General features: G+C 45.8%; 1 protein-coding gene across 2 annotated transcripts in view; it reads right to left on the minus strand.

Annotated features, from left to right (window-relative positions):
• Positions 1 to 1,546: 1,546 nt before the first annotated feature.
• Polr3C (RNA polymerase III subunit C) overlaps positions 1,547 to 21,777 on the minus strand; it is a 29,046-nt gene continuing 8,815 nt past the window's right edge. The window contains exons 6-11 of one of the 2 annotated variants that reach the window (XM_089565929.1): positions 19,644 to 19,821; positions 16,555 to 16,733; positions 12,016 to 12,136; positions 7,932 to 8,000; positions 4,317 to 4,484; positions 1,547 to 1,705 (exon numbers count right to left, since the gene is read on the minus strand). In XM_089565929.1, the coding sequence (XP_089422055.1) occupies positions 1,565 to 1,705; positions 4,317 to 4,484; positions 7,932 to 8,000; positions 12,016 to 12,136; positions 16,555 to 16,733; positions 19,644 to 19,821 (856 nt within the window). In that variant the 3' untranslated portion in view covers positions 1,547 to 1,564. Of the gene's footprint in view, positions 1,706 to 4,310; positions 4,485 to 7,931; positions 8,001 to 12,015; positions 12,137 to 16,554; positions 16,734 to 19,643; positions 19,822 to 21,777 lie in introns of both variants that reach the window. The other variant, XM_089565930.1, reaches the window with a different exon arrangement.

Consider the following 21,777-nt stretch of genomic DNA (forward strand, 5'->3'; position numbering starts at 1 on the left):
TCACACGCAGTAAATTTCCGTTTCGTGTCACGTCGAATTTTGGCTCTTATATACACAAGTTATTGCAATTTATAAAAAAAAAAACGATCATAGCTGAAGTTGTGGAACTTCATAAGCCCACCTGCAGCCGAGAAAACCACAAAGTACTTGACACTTTTATTGCATGGTCATACAAGAAAGGAAGGAACCATTCACAAGAACCTTCCTTGACCTTACTTTGTGTAGTCATTCTCTGTAAAATGCAAGGAACATGCCAGAGACCTGTCGCTTGGCACCCACTCTCTTCCTTTCCCTGACAGTCCTTGGCGAGCGATATTTTCAGCCACGCTTCTCGACGCTGTAGTTCAGAGGGAAACTCATGATATCTCACAGTTGGCTGTTTTCTGGAGTTCGTGACGGACAGCGGCACACGGCAGATGCGCGGCATCGTGCCCCATACACGTCCCTGACCTCCACACACGCATGCACGAAAATCCCAAAGAGTGCACGAGGCACACGAGGCAAACATTCATTCACGCGCACGCGAAAAGTCCAAATCCAGCACCGCAGACGCGAGGCAAACGTGCTCACTCACGCGCACAGCAGAAAGTCCAAATAAAGCACTGCAGACATGAGGAACGTGAGTAGTAGTAGTAGTGGTTTTTATTTTGCATTGAATATGGAAGACAAACGCGGTTTTACACGACGCAAACGCGGTTTTACATGACGCAAACGCGCTCGAACACGACGAAGCAAGGAGCGCTTCGGGAGTACACTCCCGGGACCTGTCCCCGAACAGTGGCGCCCCCACCGAAAACAGCGGCCGCGACTGTAAACTCCGCCAGGACATGCTCACCCATTGTCGGCGGCGCGACGTGGCTGGCCGCACCTCGCTTTGCGCTTTGCATCGAGCGGCCGTGGTACAGGGGTCTCTAGAATTTCTCCTCCAAAGAAATTCAACCGCCATGGCCGGGATCAAACCCGCTTCTTTCGGGTCAGCAGCCGAGCACCATAACCACTGAGCCACCGCGGCTTTAGAGTTCCGAAGCGACTAAGGCTGTGAGAGACGCCATAGTGGAGGGCTCCGGAAATTTCGACCACCTGGGGTTCTTTAACGTGCACTGACATCGCACAGTACACGGGCCTCTAGAATTTCTCCTCCAAAGAAATTCAACCGCCATGGCCGGGATCGAACCCGCTTCTTTCGAGCCAGCAGCCGAGCACCATAACCAGCGAGCCACTGCAGCGGCGGTGCTGCTGCACTTGTTCAAGGCTTTGCTTAGATGTGCTACAGAATTTTGCTTCAAAACCAAAACTTACCTGTTTGAAACCACGAAAATGCACTGCTCAGCTTGAATGAAATGTAAGGAATATAAAATAACCACAATGCATACTGCTTTGCCTTTATAAGGTCAGTGATGCTGCCAGTGGACGTCTTGTGTTTCAGTGTATTCCTCGCACATATCAAATGATGTACGAATGTTGCATCACAGATTTGAGTATTAATGCACAGTGCATTTACACCTCACCCTGGCTCACCACGAAGAAATAAGAATGAGACAATGGGTGGCTCATTTAAAAAAATTTATTTTAACAGTGATTGAATGTACAGCTGGAGAACCAGGATGGTTTCGTCCAGCTGAACCTCGCTGAGCTCTATCTTGGAGGTCACATGTTTCACATAGGCCAGCTGCTTCCTCTCTGGAGGTGTGATCATTTCCTTCACCTGCCAGAAAAACAAATCCTCAGCATGGAAATCATTTGGACACAACACCATGATACACACACTGCTTGAGGGAATTCTGAAAATTTTAATTACTTCAGTGGCATAAAATAACTGGTCTTGTTGAAATCACCTCCACATTTCTTTTTTCCACTGCAAAAACAAAAATGATGAGATGCGATTACAATATCAACCAAGTTTTTATTGCGTGTGGCTGGTTTTGCATGAGCAAGATCCCCAAACTAGGAACAGGGAGTACACAAGAGCCGCAGCATAACCCAAGAACCTTGTGCTGCAGTTAAAGAAAGTGTCAGTGTAGAGAGACAAGCTTGAGATTTTGCATACACAAGGAGGAAGCAGCTGCCTTGGATAATGGCAGTGGGGTGACAACATTTTAGGCCTCGCAGATGAGAACAGATACTCGTGAATAATGATGACACGATTACTGCAACCTCCTTGACCTGGCACAAGTGAGCGTTGTTAACTCTTGAGGCACTTATGGTGAATTCCAATGGCAGATCGGGATCAAGTTTTTCTGCTCGGTTTGGATCAGTCGTATTCCAATGGTAAAATGGGAGCGCGAGTTGTATGTTCCAATGGCAGATCGGGATCAGGCGTAAATCCCGGATCGCTCCGTGGAGCAGCGATTCTTGATCTGCCGAAATCGGCGGATTTGACCGGAACCTCGCGTGACGTTTTCTTTTCCGCCGCGTCTACTTCCTGTCGCGACCGGCAGCAGCCGCTTCGTTCCTGTCGTCGCTACGTGGTGAGCCGGGCGAGCCGGGACAGACGGGCACTTTCCAGTCAACAGTGGACGGCAATGATCTTGCTTCGAGCCGTCCGGCACTAATTTTGCTTCATGGAAGTGACAGTTCCGACTCGGGCACTGAAAGCTCAGAGCCCAGCAGTGAAGATTCGTCTGAACCGGACAGCGAGTGTGAAACTGCCGGCCTGTATATGCCTGCCGCCGGCGTCAGAAAAATGCGCTAATATTCTTTGTTCGCGTTCATAACAAGCCCTGGAGTAGAGGAATGTAAAAAATGAATCATTTTTGAGGATCGTTGGTCAATACCGAGTTGCTGGTAGAAGTGATAACTGCGATACAAGCAAATTGCTTCCTGATGCCCAGTGCGGCTGGCCTGCTGTCTGCTAGCTCCGCTGTTGGAGGCGTCGCAGAAATCGATCATGTCTTTATTTTATTATGAGACGAGGAACACAGTAAAACGGTGACGCGAGTAGCACCTTTACTACAGCGCTGGCCAATTCCGAAGTGCCCTCAGCTGCGGCATCGATGAAAAACAGTTAGGCTTAGCGACGACTACGGCAGCCAGGGAGAAACGTTGGCCGGGGGGCAGCGCAGTTCGTCGCTCGGCGTGTCCGCGGGCGGCGTCGTTGCCGAAAGCTCGACTGTCTCGCTGATTGGTTCAGCGGCTTGCGTCTCGCAGTCGCAAGGCTGGAAAATCGAGCAGCGAGCAACTTGCCTGCGCGTCGTCCGCCACTTCTTTCGTGAACGGTAGGGACAGGCTCACCGGCTCTCCGAAGACCGCGGCCGCATACTCGCGTGTCCACGGAGAGTGGACCATCCTGTACATACGCTTTGGTTTTGGTTTTACATTACGGCCTTCGTACTACCTCCTTTTTGTTTCGCCGAGACGGCGTCTGTCAACGCGGAGATCGCGCCTCGCGCAACTCCTGTCGCACTCGAACACGAAGCTAGCAGGGCGTCCGCTCCGGCGGCGCGCCTAGTTTCCGCGGTCGCCGCTGCGGCGCTGGCGTCGCGCTCCCGAGGGATCACTGGCATTCCAATCGCAAACTGGGAGGTGGCAAATCTACGCGCTCCGACGCGCTCCGTACGCGATCCGACGGAGCGGTCTCGATCTGCCATTGGAATTCAGCATAAGTACACAATCGTGTACATAGTAAACTCGCAGCTTTTGCAGGGAGTGCGTAACAGCTAGTGATGATTTTGTTCTTTTTTTAGCACCATTTATATCCTAAAGAGGGTGCTTTTTATGTCAGCTTGCAAACACAGTAAACAGGTAGTATTCCTCAAAAGAGTGAGCCCGGTAGCACGTCATCCACCATTTTCATGTGTTCTTTATACGTTATTTTATGCTGTACTGTTACCACGCGTGTTCCTCTGATTGTATTTCAAATTTGTACCTGCTGTCAACTTCAGACGGGAGACAAGGCCGTGTCAAGCTTCAGGTCTTTAGCCTTGTCTTCCATTTTCATTTGAAAGACAAAAAATAAAGTGAGCTGAACTGAAAAACGACTCTTCACAAGACTTTTTTTGTTTTGTTGTTTGTTTTGTTGCAATTTTTTGTTTTTGTGTCCCAATCATAGCTCTGCGGTTCTTTTTAGCTGAGGAAACTCTCGACAGCTAACAACGAAAGGTGCTCAAGAACCCTCGCATGCATGTAAAAAAAGAGCATGGGGACACACGCCCCGTCAGAAGAATGGCCAAATTATGGCTGGCAGTATAGTCGGCTATAAGCAAGTAGAGTATGGATTAACTCCAAAATACAGTGGGTAAAGGAAGTGTGGCAGGATAGAGAAGCCCTGCTACAGCAGGTAATTTGGGAATTCGTCCACAGCAAGGCTGCACTCTCACCTCCTCAATCTGCTCGGGCGCGGCACTGTTCTGCTGCATGGAGAGCACAATGAGGTCCACCCGCTGCTTCTTGTCGACCAGCCTCCTGTGCTCCTGTGTGATGTGGTCCCTCCGCAGCACCAGGTTGGTCAGCCCCTGGTAGCACCACTCCAGCACCTGACGAGTCAGCTGCGTTGCAAGCCATGGCATAGTTTAGCACCACAGCGGCATGCGGAAGAAGGTGTCGTCGCACACTGTTTTCTGCAGGATCTGGCTTATTTCTTGCAGGTGCCAACAATTGTCACATTATGAACCGCCATGCCGTGAACTGCTGCGCCACCTTTAGGATTCGGAGAACTGTTGTGCAGTAGCAATCACAAAAGTGCACAAATTTCGCTTTTCGGGTCAGCACTGCACCCTGAAGGTCAGAGAACCAGATTACAAGGCAGGTAAGCCATTGCACATTTAATACTAGCAATACAGCAGAACCGCGATTATACGAATTTCGGAGGACCGTGCACATGTGATTGAACAGTGATCTCCCAGATCTTCACGTGCGTGCGACCTGTATATATGTATATTCTTACCCTTTAGTTCTATAAATAGATTCATTGAAAGTGTACCCCTCCCCCTGTCCTTTCTACTATCCCCTCACCCCTTTCCTTTCACTTCTACATACTGCCTGCTATCCTTTATTTCGCTGCCCCAGCTCAGGTGCTTCCAGCCGCGATAGCAGATGCCGGGGCAGCAAACATTCTTTTACCTTCCATATTAAATGTACCAATAAATAACCACTACTACTACTACTACTACCGCGCGAAACTGTTGTATAATCTGGTATAATAGAGAATCTCTCACAAGTGAAGCATCTGCATAATAAGCACGCCGCCCGCTACTCTGGCTTTTTAAAATTAATTAAGTTATTTTCCCCACGTGTTATAAAAGCACCCATTTTCTTTCTGCAAGGAGTAATTCTTTGCGCGCAGCCAGACTTTTTGGCGTTGGACTCGCCTTTAAATGAAGCACATGTGTGCTCCCATCCCTGCACGTTAAGTGGACGTAATTAAGCGCCTCGAAAACGATGATTCTGACAACACATCAGGAATATAGCTGTTAAGACTTTTCAAAGACGTTTTGCGGCACACAGTGTGACCAGACCAGCGACATGCCTCTCTGTTCATCTAGAACCACTGTCACTCTGCGGCAGCAAAGTCTGTCTTAGTAATTCGCATCATAAAGAAACAAAGAAAGCATGTTCCCCTGCGACACGAATGCGCCGATAGTGTGCTTTCTGCATCGATGTACGGCCTAGCGGGTGACAGTGCGCCGCTCGCTCCTGACTCGCTTGGTGTTGCTGGACCTAACGTACCCCTCACTGAAGCCGCCGAGGGCCATACAAATGTCTAATCTTGTTACTGCCTCTGCAATAACTTCATGCCGGTGTGAACGTAGAGCTGACTTCCCTAATGCCTTCGCCAGAGAAGTGCGCAGAAAAATGGGCCACGCAAGCCGCCTCACATCGATGGCTGCGGGTCGCACGTGCGAGTCCAGTCCGAACCGTCGGCAGAACCGTCAATACAGGCCATCGTGAAATTGCTTGGATCATTGTGCACAAGCCACCGCCTTGATTCTGATCTAGAACCAACTTGTTTGACGTCAAGTCTGCCAATAAAGTTCTCTGCTAGCATCTCTCATTCCGGATGGCTCCCCCTGACCGTCGTACTAAGCGGAGTGTGCACACTTTTCCAATGTATAACCGAGGCTTTTCATGCATTATCCCTATGAAACATTCACCTGGCTCGTGCCAATTCGTCATGAAACTTGGGTCGTCGTATGAATGGGGGTGCTTAATTGGGGTTCCACTGTACCAGTGCAAACGTGGATGGTCCCTAGTCTGAGTGAGCACCATGTCCAGTAGCACAGGTGATGCTCATTAAAGTGGTCCTTGCATTAGCTTTCTAAATGCTCCCATTTTTCGCTTTCACACAAGCTTACATTAGAGGAACTGCAAAACCAATGTCAACTTCTGGCTATTACTTACTGGCTGAAGTACTTTATTCCATGTCCAGGCGTATAGTTGGGTCTAATGCAATAACCTTCCAATTTGTCTCAATGTGAAAAGCTGAGTTTAGTTAACGAACTTGCAACTGAATGAGCAACCTGGATTTTGCACCATGACAGTTGAATGCATAATGTCAAGCATGACAAATTATGGACATAGGCCTTGGCTTCGACAAACATGAGATTTTTTCTCATGTTGCCTTAAAGGAATTTGCGCTTTGCATTCTGTTTCATATAACCGCTATTGGTTTGGTTTAGGGAATGTCTCAAAGTGACGTGGGCTATGAGAGACGCTGTAGTGGAGGGCTCTAGATAACTGCGACCACATGGGGTTCTTTAACCTGCACTGACAACACACAGTCCACAGGCCTCTAGACTTTCGTCTCCACCAACATGCGACTGCTGTGGCCGGGATCGAGCCCACATTTTTTGGGTCAGCAGCTGAGCACCATAACCATCGAGTCACCACGGTGGCTCATCTAATCGCTTTTTTTAAAGTCACTCCAGACAACAAATCATATACAGTAAAACTTTGATAACATGAACTTGGTTACTTAAAAATACCAGATAATTTGAAGAACTTCTGCGCTTCCGTAATTTTTAATGTTAACTTTACCGGATCATTCGAAGCAGCGATCTGCCCCAGCCCGGTCAATTCAAAGATCTGGGGTGCTATGAGGGAGTGCCCGATCCTGATTTCATCGCGAACCCAGTGAAGCGACCGCCCATTGGAGCCGCGAGGCATAGCTGCAGAGCGATGCCAGTGCTTGATAGCCGAAATGCCCCAGATATACTCTCAGCACAGAAACCGGCCCGGGATATATGGTTACAAGCCGCCAAAGAGCACGCCTGCAGATGAGGAGAAGACGTGCTTCACAGGAACGCAGCAGAGGATACCGATTTGAATATACTAGAGAGATTGAGCATGGCACGATCTGCTACCATGAACCGGTTCCTTGAGGCACCAGCTACACATGTGCCATTTTGCAGGCGCAGCCGAATCCCTGCGCAAGTAGATCATGGTAGCTGATCATGCTGTGCTCACTCTCTCTACTTTTAGTCTAGCTCGCACCACTACTGCGTACCGCACCATGCATACGCAGATTGCCCTGAGGGCGCCAGACAGCTGCCACATGGTACCATCTGCGCGCGTGCAGTGGTGGTATGCACTATGCTAAAAGTCTGTACTGTCACTGGCCCTCAGCACTTCGTCTAGTCCAGTGGAGGCACGGCACTGAAGCACCGCAACATCCCTAGCAGCGCTGGCCCATGTTCCGTGATGCGATGGGGTGAACCAGCCTACGCCGATTCTTTGGGTGGTGTGCCATCGCTAAACATATCTGATTACTTCAAATAATCCTGATGTTCGTCCAGTAAAGGTAACGTGTTCCTGCAACAAAATATTTTGCCCGGGTCCCATTTTTTTCGCTCTGTTCGGATAATTTTAAAACCCGCTTATTTTGAACATTTTTCACGGTCCCAGTGACTTGGGAATTAACGAGGTTTCACTTTAGCTCAGCAGCCAGAAGCTTTAGCTCCAGCAGAATGGAATGCCAATTCTTCAACTTGCTCTACCTGGGGTATGTCGACGTGGAACAAGTAAATCATCCTGGAAGGGGCATAATCCGGAGTCCTTGGAAGTTCCTGCATGAAAGAAAAGGGGAGGTGGCATTGACTGCAAGTAAAAGCACCCACCTCTAAGGACAACTCCATCCTGTTTTGCTTCTTCGTGAAAATCAATTTAGTTTTCTGGCTATGGTCCCAGAGGAAAAGACGCATTTGTTGACATGAAAATCATATTTCAGAACTTTCCTGCTACTCTAGTCAGGCTCGTGATGTCCATACCGAAAAGGACTTTGTAAGTGCAGACTAGCCTCAAGGATGCGCCACACGTTGCTTGAGAAAATGTCTTATTGCAGGCCGACATAAATCTGTTCCCACTGCACTGTGTGCATAAAAAAAGCTGCGGTGCAACCTGGACCTTGTATTTTTCAGTCAGTTCTGCACGTTGCAGGTAACGTTTAAAACACCGCCACGCCTATTCTCCAGCAGTACCTTCTGCTACACTGCTCTCTGAACATGGTGCATACAATATCCGCTTTGTCAGGACACCTCAACAAGCCATGGAGCGTACTAGGGTTCCACAGATGGCACTGTTAAGCTGGCTGTCATTTGTTCAGTGGCAGTTCACCTAACTGCCTTGCTACACACTATTGCACTCTTGAACACTTTTGTGCTCTGACCAGATGGCCATGAAATGCGGCCCCAATCTTGAGGCATGGCCACTGTTAAACTAGACAGCACAGCTGGACACAAAAGCTCGTTAATTCGAACATCATTAATTCGAACTGTACGACTTGGCCCATCCATACTCCATAGCCCGTTAATTCGAACCTGAACGGGCTGCACCACCGATAATTTGAACTATGCACCGCCACACCTGTGTGGCCTGAGCACGTGACAAACTAAGGAACACTCCCGCGAGGCTACGCCACCTCTTTGGAGATGTGGAGAGGGAAAAAAAGACGTGCGAGGTCACTGGTGAGGCTCTATACCGTGTAAACTGGTGAGGGTGGGAATCGAACATGCCGCAGCATCTCTGGCACTCGAATCTGAAACCACACAGTCGTGTGGCAAACCTAAACTGCCAAGAGTTCCGCGAAATGAATGATTTCGAGTTTTCGCTGATGTTTGCTACACATCTTTGTCTCAGTTTACCGGTTCCCTACATCACATTCCGTGCGATTAGCTGCAGCCACAGCGACCAACTTTTGCAGTGCGCCCCAGTGTAGTGATTTAGAAGTGTCATCCGTTTGCAGTAATTACAGCGACAAAACGCTTCAGGAGGAGACTGAAACCATGCGTGAAGTCGACACTGGTGAGTTATTGAAACAGGATAGTGCCAAAAAGCACACTTGTTTGTTTGGCAGTTTGCGACTCGGGGCCTGCAGGCTGGAAAATTAGGCAACGTACGTGCGGCTGTACTGGCAACTTTCATTTTTCGACCTAAACGGTCACGTCACTAGCGTAGGTGCAGTGTAGGTTACAGATAAGCTTATCTATTGCCATTTTTTATATATCCCATTATTGACACATTAAACTATTTCGCACTCCCCTTCGAGTTCCGACATATCTGCATTCGACTGTATGAATTTAACCAGAGAAGTTAACAATATCACTTTCACAGCACACCTGTTACGTTCAGCATTAAGGGGGGACCCTGGTGTTTGAAAAAAAATTTTTATTAATGAAGTCACAGTTATGAAATTTCCAGGCCACATGTAGTTTTGTGCGCTGATTCTGGATGTCATTTAATTTTGTGTAAAACAATTCCTTGAGCACTTGTGCAATTTTTATGCAAGTATTTTGGGAAAAGTTTTGCAGAAAATTTGCTGCAGGAAACTCGCTGAAATGCATGCCATTGGGTTCTCTTGATGCCAAGGAATGCAATAAGGGTAAAATTATCATCCTGGCCATCATAGAACTTGAGTTATATAGAGTTTTGAAGTTGTTGCTTCAGAAATGAGAAGAAAAGTGTGTATTCCTGTTTGTGAAGTGGCAGCTTCAGTACCCTGTAACTCAAGTTCTGTGAGAGCCAGGATGATAATTTTACCCTTATTGCATTCCTTTGTATCAAGAGAGCCCAATGGCATGCATTTCAGCAAGTTTCCTGCAGCAAATTTTCTTATATGCTCTCTCCAAAAGACTTGCATAAAAATTGCACAAGTGCACAAGGAATTGTTTTACACAAAATTAAATGACATATCTAAAATCAGCACACAAAAATACATGTGGCCTGCAAATTTCATTACTATATCTAGATCAATAAAAAAATTTTTTCAAGGCCAGGGTCCCCCCTTAAGAACTTGACATGGCAAAATAAATTTGCAGACCTGCACACATACTGTTCACAGTAATTCAAGATCACACAGCTGATGAGAGCACAACTCATGAATCACAAAAAATAAAAAGCAGCACTATGTATTTCATAGCTTTCATCTCAGTCAAGTGGCTACCTATCACTGAACCACAAGCGCTCGCACATTGACCATCACTGTCTCTCATACCCGTGCCACATACACGAGAAATGCCGGTAAATGCTTAATGTCTCAAGTTTGTTAATGACATTACTTTCGGAGTTCATGCTACATGTCCAGATTTAATGTCATTATACATATGTCGTGATGATGATAACACCTACAAGTGAGTCAAATATAAACAGTGCTAATGAACACAAGATCTCGGGAAAGTTGTCCAAATGCAACATAAAAACTATGTTGCACAAAAAGTTGCTGTTTTTGATTGTTAAGTCGAAAAAGTAGATTCGCATGACAGCCAGCAGTGTCAGCACACAAGGCAAGGGTATATCCAAAGTGCCAGCCAAACTTAGCATCAATTAGCTGAATTAGCATCAAAAAATGCAGTAATAAGTGCCTCATCCAAACGAGAATTATCGGTTTTGTTTATTGGATTATTGTGGTTTAATGTCCCAAAGCCACTCAGGCTACGAGGGAGGCCGTAGTGAAGGGCTCTTGAAATTTTGTCCACCTAAGGTTCTTTAACATGACTAACATTGCACAGTACACGAACCTCTAGAATTTCGGCTCCATCGAAATTCGACCACCGCGGCCGGGATCGAACCCGCGTCTTTCGGGTCAGCAGCCGAGCGCAATAACCACTGAGCCACTGCGGCGGGCCTCTTGGGCGAATGGGCTGTGCCGAACTCAGTAAGTTGCGAATGGCAGTGAGACTAATGCCATTAAAATTTCATGTGTGGCAGCCCGTGAATGCCATTAAAACTTAAGGGGGGACACTGGTCTTGAAGAAAAAATTTTTATTAATGAAGTCACAGTTAAGAAACCTTCAGGGAATATGTATTTTTGTGTGCTGATTCTAGATGTGTCATTTAATTTCATGTAAAACAATTCCTTGAGCACTTAAGCAATTTTTATGCATATATTTGGGGAAGAGTTTTGAAGAAAATTTGCTGCAGGAAACTCGCTGAAATGTATGCCATTGGGTTCTCTTGACACCAAGGAATGCAATAAGGGTAAAATTATCATCTTGGCTATCATAGAACCCGAGTTATAGGGTTTTGAATTTGTCGCTTCAGAAATTAGATGAAAAGTGTGTGCTCCTGTTCCTGAAGTGGCAGCTCCAGTACCCTATAACTCAAGTTCTATGATAGCCAAGATGATAATTTTACCCTTATTGCATTTCTTGGTATCAAGAGAACCCAATGGCATACATTTCAGCGAGTTTCCTGCGGCAAATTTTCTTCAAAACTCTTCCCCAAATACATGCATAAAAATTGCACAAGTGCTAAAGGAGTTGTTTTACATGAAATTAAATGACACATCTAGAATCAGCGCACAAAAATAAATGTGGCCTAAAAATTTCATAACTATGATTAGATTAATAAAATTTTCTTTTCAAGACCAGGCTCCCCCCTTAAGGCAGTAAACACTTACAGGAATTAAATTTGCCCCGTGTGGCATGGGTATTAGTTATGGTTGGTCACTTGACACAAAGGTCAAAGTGGAAATCAGAAAACTACCTGAATGCATAAGGAATACACTAGAAGCAGCATAACAAAGTGAGTAAATGACATGGCGAATATATTGTGTGCACACTGAAGTAGCTCACAGCCGCTTCGTACCTGTGCCATGATGAACTTTTCCTGGAACATTTTGTACGTCCACTCCTTGGCATCACGAGCAGGAATCATTGCAAGCTCTTCGATCTGCTTCTGCTCAATGTACTTTTTTTCAAGCAGCAACCTGGTTGGTAGAGAATGATAAGACGGCATGATAGTAGACTCCCTTTACGATAAATTTTAAGGGACCAGAAAATTTTTCGTCTCACCAGAAGCTCATCTTCTGACAGAAGTGGCGGGGAAAAGGTATGTGAGCATGCTACATGTAACATGAAAACAATAATACAGTAGCCTTTCATAGCGAGGATAGTAGCAAAAATACAATTTACTGCAGCTGCGCATGAAGTGAGCTGACAAAAGAGCATAAAACAAGCTCATGTTACCCTACTAGAAAATGGCATTGGTCTAGTTTTTTTTTTTTTTCCATGTCTTTTTTCTCTCTGTATCCCATAGCATCCGCTATTTGTGCGTGTTTGTGTGCTTCTCCTATTTCTGCTCTCCGTCCTGCTTGGAGTGTTTTGAAGGTGCCCAGCAGGATAGCCGTACGTGTGTCGCTTAAAGGTGCACTAAAGAGCATTCTGGAAAACTTCGTTTTTGGTTTTATTTATTTTTTGGGGTTTCCATGAATAAACAGTCACAGTCGCAGACAACACAGCCCAAATTATGCCCATGGAAATAAAAATTTTTTAAAACCTTCGGTTTCGCGAGACTGCTGCAGGGTGATGTGCCCCACCACCTGCTCTGGCGGAAGCGCATGCTTCGCTTCTTTCCTTGTGGTGATCAGTCGGTGATCACGGTTCCCCTCTCTCGAAAAGGTCCCTCCTTTTCCTCTCAGCGCTCAGTTCAAAAACACCCACAGAAGAAGTGCCTTTCAGCGAGTCCTGTGGCGGCTTGCTGCTCTGCCATCGGCGGAGTAACATGTAGTAGTAATACGCAGAGTGATCTTCGAAAATGTGTGGTCTGCTCGCGAACCGAACAACGCTTGCAACAAAACACAATGGCGTCCCACAGATCGCACAAAAAATTGTTAGCCCATGGATGTCGTGGGATTGCAAAAGTAGGGAATGGGGCAGGCACGGGACCTTTGAGAAAGGGGAATGCTCTTTAATGCACCTTTAACTTGCTCCTTCAGTAGCATAACTGTTACCGACTACACAAGCAGGCCCGCCACATGCAGCGCTATCTGGCCATCTCAGCACCGTGATAATGCGTGCTGCGATGCTGCGTCAGTTGGAAATGCGGCCTTGTTAAGCACCAAGTCAACGAACGGGTACATTATGCAAAAAACAGCATGAACAAACGGGGACGAAAGGAAGAATACACAGGAACAAGCGCTCATTGCCCGCTTGAACTTGCCCGCTTAGCTATCCTGTTGAACGGGTGCACCTTTTAGTATACAGAAGGCAACATGCAGACATGATGCACATGCGATGCCAGAGTGATGGCACCCTGCCTTTTGCACCGGCAAAAAGCGCGCTTCCACAAGATGGTTTCCCCGCAATTTTGTGTGAAAGCGCATGGAGACCATCTTGCGAGGCTGCCACATGGATCCCCCTGAACAACGGTGTAGCCAGGGTGGGGGAGGGGGGCTTCAGCCCCCCCACCCCCACTAAAAATTTTTTGGACTGTTGCCTCTGACCAAAACAACCACCAGCGCCGGAAGTCATTCTGGATTTTGTCACCTACAATGTCTTTTTGAGACTAGAAAAGACATTTTGGCACGAACATTGCCAACTCGGGTTGGACTTCGTGGCAATGCCCATGCATCTGGAGTCACGTAACACAAGGAGCCCTATTCTAGCATAAACTTCCAAGGGCCTATCAATGGCAAGCAGGCTCGCCCCGGCATCTCGCGGCGGCCACGGAGTCTACACAGCCACGCATTTCAATTCCGAAACTTAATGTGCATAAAGTTCCCATAAACTTTTGATGCGAAAGCTGCACTGACATTTAAAAAGTCGTACTTTAGATTTACAAATCGGGAACTTCAATTAATTTATTATTCTTAAAAACTTTTGAGCCAAAGGTGCACTGACTTTTTTAATCACGTACACTGGACCATACAACGAGGCAAGCCAAATCAACACAATATCAGACAAGTTGACAAAGCATTGTGGTGATTCATTTGTGCCATCATGCCACAGAAGAGAATATTGTCCATTTTATCTTCGCACTTCTAATCTATATTTTGCAGAATTCCTCATTTATACATGTTTTCGCAGTTGCGACTAAAATTTCGGTGCAATTACTCGCAACACATGACCAGTGACAGCTGCTGCTGCGCAGTAAACTGGAACGAAGGACAGCGTCATTGAGATTTTTCCTTGGCCGTTGCATGTGTACAAAAATGTAGAGGTTCTTGATCGAAAAAGATTCATTAAAATATTTGACCTCTACTTGCTCATTTCATGACCTTTACATTTTTCATATCAGCGGCATGCACTGCTTGGCTGGTTTCGAAGACTGATATAGTTCTAGACTTCGTGTGATATTTTGTTTATTTATTATATACGCAGAAACATGGAAGCATTGGTATCAGTTATGCCTGCTCTTGATTTTTAAGACATACGAATACATTCTTTTATTTAAAAAAAATTCATTTTTCACATGTCTAGACAGTGCATTGCATTATCTAATACACAATGGCACTGTCAATGGCAATGCAACTAGTATTCTTGCGTTTGATCCCTCCACAAATTATATGAGGAGGCCGCGCTGCAACATGAGCCCCCCCCCTCCAAACAAAATTTCTGGCTACGCCACTGCCCCTGAATGCAATAATTCGGAAATGCCGCGTTTGCGGTCACTGCAAAAGTTCATCTAAACTAAGACACACAAAACAGCTTGTCTTAAGCGGATTTTCTTTTCTTTTTTCATTCGGTCCTTTGGGAAACTGACCAAATGGTCGCATATTTTTCATCTTACTTGAAATGCATCTTAACAGGAGTCTAGCATAAAGAAGTTGGTCAATCACCCTTCGGTGCACGCATGTCCAGTCCCACAAGTGATAAATACTACTTTAAGCCAAGCAAGTAATGTTACAAACCGTCTGAACACTTGCTGATGCTGAATCGGCTGTTCCTAGGTGATTGTGAGAGTAGTTGATCATTACCAACCCTTAGTCACAAAAAAACTACCAGTCTTACATGCTCCGTAACAAAGGGCCCACCCTTCACTAAAGCAGAAATTGCCCAAAGCAAAGCCCAATAAGCTTAAAAACTCACCAATGGTTTAAACAGCTGTTTCAACAACAGTTTCGACCAATGGTTTCAAGAGGATCAATTGCTACGACAACAGGCAAATGATTGAAGCCCAAATTTCTGCAGGTAGTGCAAGCACATAAGCTTCTAGAACTCTGTGCTGCATTTAACACTGCATTCAACAATGCCATGATTCAGCAGGTGGCTGAACAAGGTTTGTAGAGATGTATCTTTGAATTAATAGCGAATCATAGAGCAATACAGTACTTCAGAAAATGTGTGCTGATAACATCGGCTATGTGAGGTTCATTTCAGTCGCATCTGCTTTCTGTTTCACTCTTCTGTTTCACTCACAGTTTCAACTGACAATTGGGTCAACAGTCATCAGGACTCTTAAACTAGAATCCAAAAGGAGTACCATCGCTTCAACATCCCGAAGCCATCTGCTATTAATAGGTTCAGTAAGCTCTCAAACCAAGGAGTTTTCTGGACATTTGAGAGTTTAGAACAATCGAGAACCATCCGGATACGGTAATACAAATCTAATCTAGGAAGGTGGAACCCCAAGTGTTTATTTTTAACAACTGCTTTTGCTTTTCATATTAACGCTGCACCTCAGAAATTCCGTAACAGCACTTATGCCCTTTTGCAGAGGCAGGTATACGCTTCTTCCCTTGGCTCTGGCAACAGAGACATCCAACAAGCTGCGCTGTTTTTCTGACCACGGTTTCTTTTTTTTTTTTGCACAAAATAAGCTAGCTTTATAAATTAAATAATTTGTCACCGACTGTGCTCCGATGACGGTAAATATGAAACACACAGCTGCGAGCACGCTGCATTAGAGAGCACATGATGCTCTACTGACTTGAATGACCATTGACACGATGGCTATTTGGCTGCCTGAGCAGCAATGCTCAATTAGTTGTGGAGTCAATATTGGTTCTAGGCCAACACAGGCATAAATTAACATCGCTATGGCAGCACTGGCGCTGTGAATAAAAAATAAAACCCTTTTTCTGACACAGTGTTCAGCAGTTCAAGTCCATGCATGATGGTACACATCTGAAACCTGACACCGTGAATAAACTTGAGTTTCCCGCCTGTAATTTTGCTTCACAATCCGGAGCTCCTATGCCCGGTATCTGTAAACTAGAAGACATATGCCTCACTCACAAGCTATGGCATCAGCTACTGGCAACAAACTCTCAGTTCTTGGTTAGTTTTGAGCGCACTAACTGCCACAGGTGAGGTTTTATTTTGAAGATAACCAATATTTGAACCCACCAGCTTTTGAGAGCCAGTGGGAAGAACCACAACTGAGTAAGGCAGTGACATGACACACCTGAATATGCGGCAGCTCTTGGCTCCAAAACGGTCCTGCACAATGGACGTCAGGACAGCCTCAGCAAGGAGGCGCACTGCACGCTCCAAGTTGACACTGAACATGCCGCCCCGCTCGTCCGTACGCCGCACCAGGAGCAAAGCATCATCCGCAATGAGGCCCAGGTATGAATCTAGCTCCTGCAGGAAAAGAACAAGTGTGCAGGTAAGCACGCTGAAATAGCACCCTTTCCGAAGCATTTCATTTCAATGGATTCTTGCAACTCCAGAGGAGAGAATAGATGGTCACAAAAATTAGTTAATTGTTGAAATGAGTGAAACTGCACCACAAAAACTGCTGGCGGTTTAGCATTGCTAACCACGAAATACTGTCCGAAAGCAGGTTTTTGCAGGTGGACGCCTACACCACATACCTGAAAAGCACAACTGAAAGTGTGTTTCCTTTCCTTAGCGCAAAGATGGACGTTGATAAAGAGGACGACGTGCAATGCACAGCGCAAGACTACGCTGCATTTTGACATGAGGTGTGATTGGCTGCATCTATAGCATAGTGCTCTTGTGCAGTGGTCAGCGAAGCTCATCTGTTCATGCTGCCACGGGTTTGAAATGCAGTGGCTTTTTTTGGCGCGCATCAAATCACACGGGAAATCATAGAAGCCGCCCACACTCTAAAGCTAGGAGAAGATTGCGTAAGCACACCCTCGATAGCTCTAACAAAATGGGAATTAGACTATATGAGCCAGGTTCAGTTAGAGTAATTAGGTCGTCCTATCCTAATTTCAATGTTTTAAGGGTTAGGGTTTCTGATTTCAGCTTTTAGCTCTTATTGGCCCTTCTGGCATTGGTTCTTTTTGTCCTTCTGCTTTTAACAGGCTTTTTGGCTATTTTTCTCGCATTTTTGTTTTCATGTTGTCATCACATATTGTCCTTTCACCCGTCCTTTTCAGTTTGTTCCCACGCACAGCATTATCATCTCCTGTCTCTTTCACCTTTTTTTATCTTCCTGTCGCGTGCAAGCCCAGCAGCTGTTCCCCATGTTTTCCTGCCCACTTTTCCTATATACTGTGTCGCTCTGCAATAAAAGAACTAGTTGAAGTCAGCGCTGTGTTGTCCTATCCTGCTCAGTCCATGTCTTAATGGTGTGCTGTTTTTTGCAAATATGAACTACCAACTAGCTCGTTTGACCACCCTTGAAAATTCAGTAAAGTAGGGCTACGGAAAGAATACACCTTCCAGTAAGCCTGCAGAGGCTACAACATTCTACATCAACGCTGATGTTGCCAACGATGGCATCCATCCCAAAAGAAATCCCATGTGCATCCAACACTGTGAAACACGTTCCTTCATCCAAACCAAACATCCACTCACGACAGCTGAACCACCAACCACATGCATTGGTCTTAAACATAACAAGAGCCTGGTGCTATCACAGACCAAAGCCCATGCCCCCGTCAGTGTTCTGATACCAGGCATTTCAACTTCCCCAATGATAATGTCGTGGCTGAGTCACGATCATTAGTTTTTAAGCGAAGTTCCAGGAAAAATGACAAACAACTGTGGTTGCAGCTGTGAATGTTGAGCAGTGAGCTCTAAAAGGCAAAGACAGATTAGAGCCCAACAAAACACGCACCATCCGCGAAACGTAGTAGCTGGGAAGTGCGCATGAAAACAACATATAGTTGTTTTCCAGTTTTTTACTCATGGCAGAGTCCTTCAATGCTTTTCTGCTTATGGTAAAGGCAGCATCTGGAATTTGCGGGGCTCTGTGGCTCTCACAATTGTTTACATGCACTGAGTGTCCTGTGATGGCCTTCCATCTGCATGAGCAACTGTTGATGGAGGCGAGGCAGCAGCAAAGATGGCAGGGGACGGGGGGTGCGTGCGGAACGGGCGGAACAGGTGAAAATAGGGCAAGTGTGTGAGATTCTGCGCTGCTTTCACGGCAGCCACTTGAATGCTACACAACAATTGTCTCTTAGGATATATAAATTGTGTTTTTAAGCAGTAGGCGACAAGGCAAACGTGGATGACAAAAAAATATTTCTAATATTTCTAACCGGTTAGGCCAGCGCTCCATCAATTGTGGAAAAACGCTGTATGGCTGCTTGATCTGCCACTGTGCTATAAAGAAAAGAGAGAAGACCACATCCCAAAGGAGGAGACTGAGTGCTGGAACTTCCTGAGCAAGGCATTCAAGGTTAGCTGCATGGCTTGCGAGTAACGTAAGCCATGCAGCCATGGTTTAAAATTATACCAAATTTAAGCCACCTGAAGTCACATCGAAGACAGGATTATGCTTTACCACAGAAACCAGCTGTAAACTAACACATGATGGCACATTTAACCTGCAATCAGGGATAACATTGCACTAGTAAAGTTGGTCCTCAACACTGCTGCACATAATTTTGGTATTTGATCACACTTTCTTCTTCATGGAAAAGTCATGTCTCTGAGAAATGTTCCATTGCAAAGAACACTTTGTATTTCCCAGCTGAGTCATGTCATTCAATATAAAAAAAAGAAAAAAGGGGGGGGTGGGGAGGGAAGAGGCAGACAGCTCGGATTGAAATGATGTAGCAGCTATGCGTTAAGGTGCCAACAGGTGAAACTGCCAATGGAGCGCTGTGGCTGAATCTGCAGAGTTGCAGCGCTCTTACCCACATTTACGTACTCTACAAGCTTCAACAATAAACCAAGCCATCTTGAGATTTCCCAGCGTTAAGCAAATGCTCTCGTTCATCACACTGTGTGACTGCTCATTAGGAAATGAAGAGCGGCGTATTGGTGGCCCAAGGTAGCACGAAAAGACAAGAAGCTTAAGGTTTGCACACGCGCCCTGAGGGTCTTTTCTGGGGACGATGCCGGTGAATGCATCCTCTGTTCCGTGACAATACTGATCACAGTCAACCAAACATACCAAAATTTCCTCACTAAAACTGGTCCTAATGCGAAGCAAACAGAAGCACTGCTTCAGATAAGCACTGTCGAGATCCACTGAAAAAACAAGTCAAACAAACTTTCTCAAATCTGCTTGACTCTGCCTGAAGCACACTGATTTATCTTCAATAAATGCAACAAGAAAAGCGTCACCTGTGAGGAGATGCTGATCTCTTTCTTGAGAGCCAGGTGGATCTCACTGCGGCTGACAGGGGCACTGAACGCGTCCTTCGGGTGGGACCGGGTCTCTGACAGCCGCAGCATGGTGCGCACCACTTCCCCGGCCTTGCTGCCCATCCGCTTGGACACCGCCTGCACCACCAGCTGGTCTCTGCAGCAGCATTGTTGAAGGCAGCGACATCACTTGCATGGCACGAGCACTGCAGCGTTTCCCTTTCCCCTGAGCACCAGTGGGTACGATCTCTACAAATGCGGATGCAGTAAAATGCACTGAAATCTGGTTTGGTTTAGTTTATGCGGTTTAACGTACCAAAGCGACTAAGGCTATGAGAGACGCCGTAGTGGAGGGCTCCGGAAATTTCGACCACCTGGGGTTCTTTAACGTGCACTGACATCGCACAGTACACGGGCCTCTGGAATTTCTCCTCCAAAGAAATTCAACCGCAGTGGCCGGGATCGAACCCGCGTCTTTCGGGTCAGCAGCCGAGCACCATAACCACTGAGCCACCACAGCAATCTGAAAAATCGCCAGGCCTGTGAAGTGAACATAGAAAATAATTTTTTTAATGGATGGCTCCATGCTAGCTCTGGTAAGACTCCGGTCAGTGTGAATTCTGTTTGCTTGTTTTGCAAGCGTAAGTGCTTTAAAGTGCCCTAAAGTGTGCTGATTTGTTTACGTAATGACTTCTTATGACAGAAATGAGTCGAAGAAGTATAACTGAGACCAGGCACATAGCCAGAAATTTTTTTTTAGGAGGGGCCCAAGGTAACTTCGTCTAGCTGGAGGGGGGGACGGAGTATGATGACAGCTGGTTGAGCACTGGCATGAGGATACAGAAAGGACAGGCAGTGGGGGGGGGGGGGGTTGGATACGTGCCTGACTGAGACCTTAAAAGCAGCGTCGAGTCCCGATGTTGATGTATGAAGACCCAAGTGAAATCGCGTGATTAATCCTTGGAAAAGGTAAGAATTTTCTCTCTGCAATCTTTGCATGCTCCTTAGGAAAATTTTAAGTTATTAAAATTTTCCTCCTACTGGATCATAATCAGTGCCTGAAGGGGCTACGCAGGCAACAACAGTTGTGCAGCAACATGGCGGTTGAACACAGACCCTTGCCTTTTCTCGCGATCACAGAAGTTCCGTGCTATTGCCAGGAAAAGGCCCAACATGTTCTAGGCTATAAACATATACAATAGTGCCAACAATCTGACACTTGCAGGACACAGGACTACCATCACATGAAAGCCCACACCAGCCATAAATTAACCACCATAGTGGACGATTCGGCCTCTGAAAACCCCAAGAAGAACCTAGAGTGACGACTTCTTTTTCTGCCTGTCATGCACACAGAAAATGCCCAAATTCTACCAATTATTTTTTATTCGAGGGTGGGAACATGCTCAAATTTTCAGAATCCATCCAGATATTTAAACGCCCAACTTTTTTTGAGACCTGAAATCTTCACAACATTACTCAACAATGGTTTCAGTGTCTTAAGTACAATCCTTTCGACTCATTTCTGTCATAAGAACTCGACATGTATACAATCAGCAAATTTTAAGCATTTCAAGTCTCGCACACTAGGAAAACAAAAAAGAGGCCCACTTTTTAGAGGCGTACCAGAGCTGCTGTAAAATGCAGAGGTCAATCTTAAAAACACTCTTGCACTCATTTCACATGCTTATCTAAGTATTATCGAAGTTTTATCGAAGTATTTGCACATGCCAGCTTTTTTTATTATAGGTTGTTTAATTGTGGACACTGCACCTTGTGTATGTGGATTTGACAACATGCAGCACCTGAAGAGGATATTGAAACAATCTGCTTATGGTAAACAATTGCAGCACAACTAACCTTAATATAAGGTGGGTAAAAGAACTTGGGGATTGAGGCATGCATCAATTTATTTATTTAGTTACTGATACTGCAATCCCAGTGAAAAAGAGGTCTAATATGGGCTTTGAACTTCCTTGTATTTGAGTGGGGTGCTCTACAGTTTGCGTCAAGTAAAACGGGAAAACGATATCGAGCATGGCCTTACTTGATTTATCACAATGAGTTTTGATTGCGAACGTTGACCACTAAGTATCCGGTGAATTGAAGTCCC

The sequence above is a fragment of the Amblyomma mixtum genome, chromosome 1, assembly GCF_055824585.1.
Source record: "Amblyomma mixtum isolate Tamu chromosome 1, ASM5582458v1, whole genome shotgun sequence".
NCBI classification, from domain to species: domain Eukaryota; kingdom Metazoa; phylum Arthropoda; class Arachnida; order Ixodida; family Ixodidae; genus Amblyomma; species Amblyomma mixtum.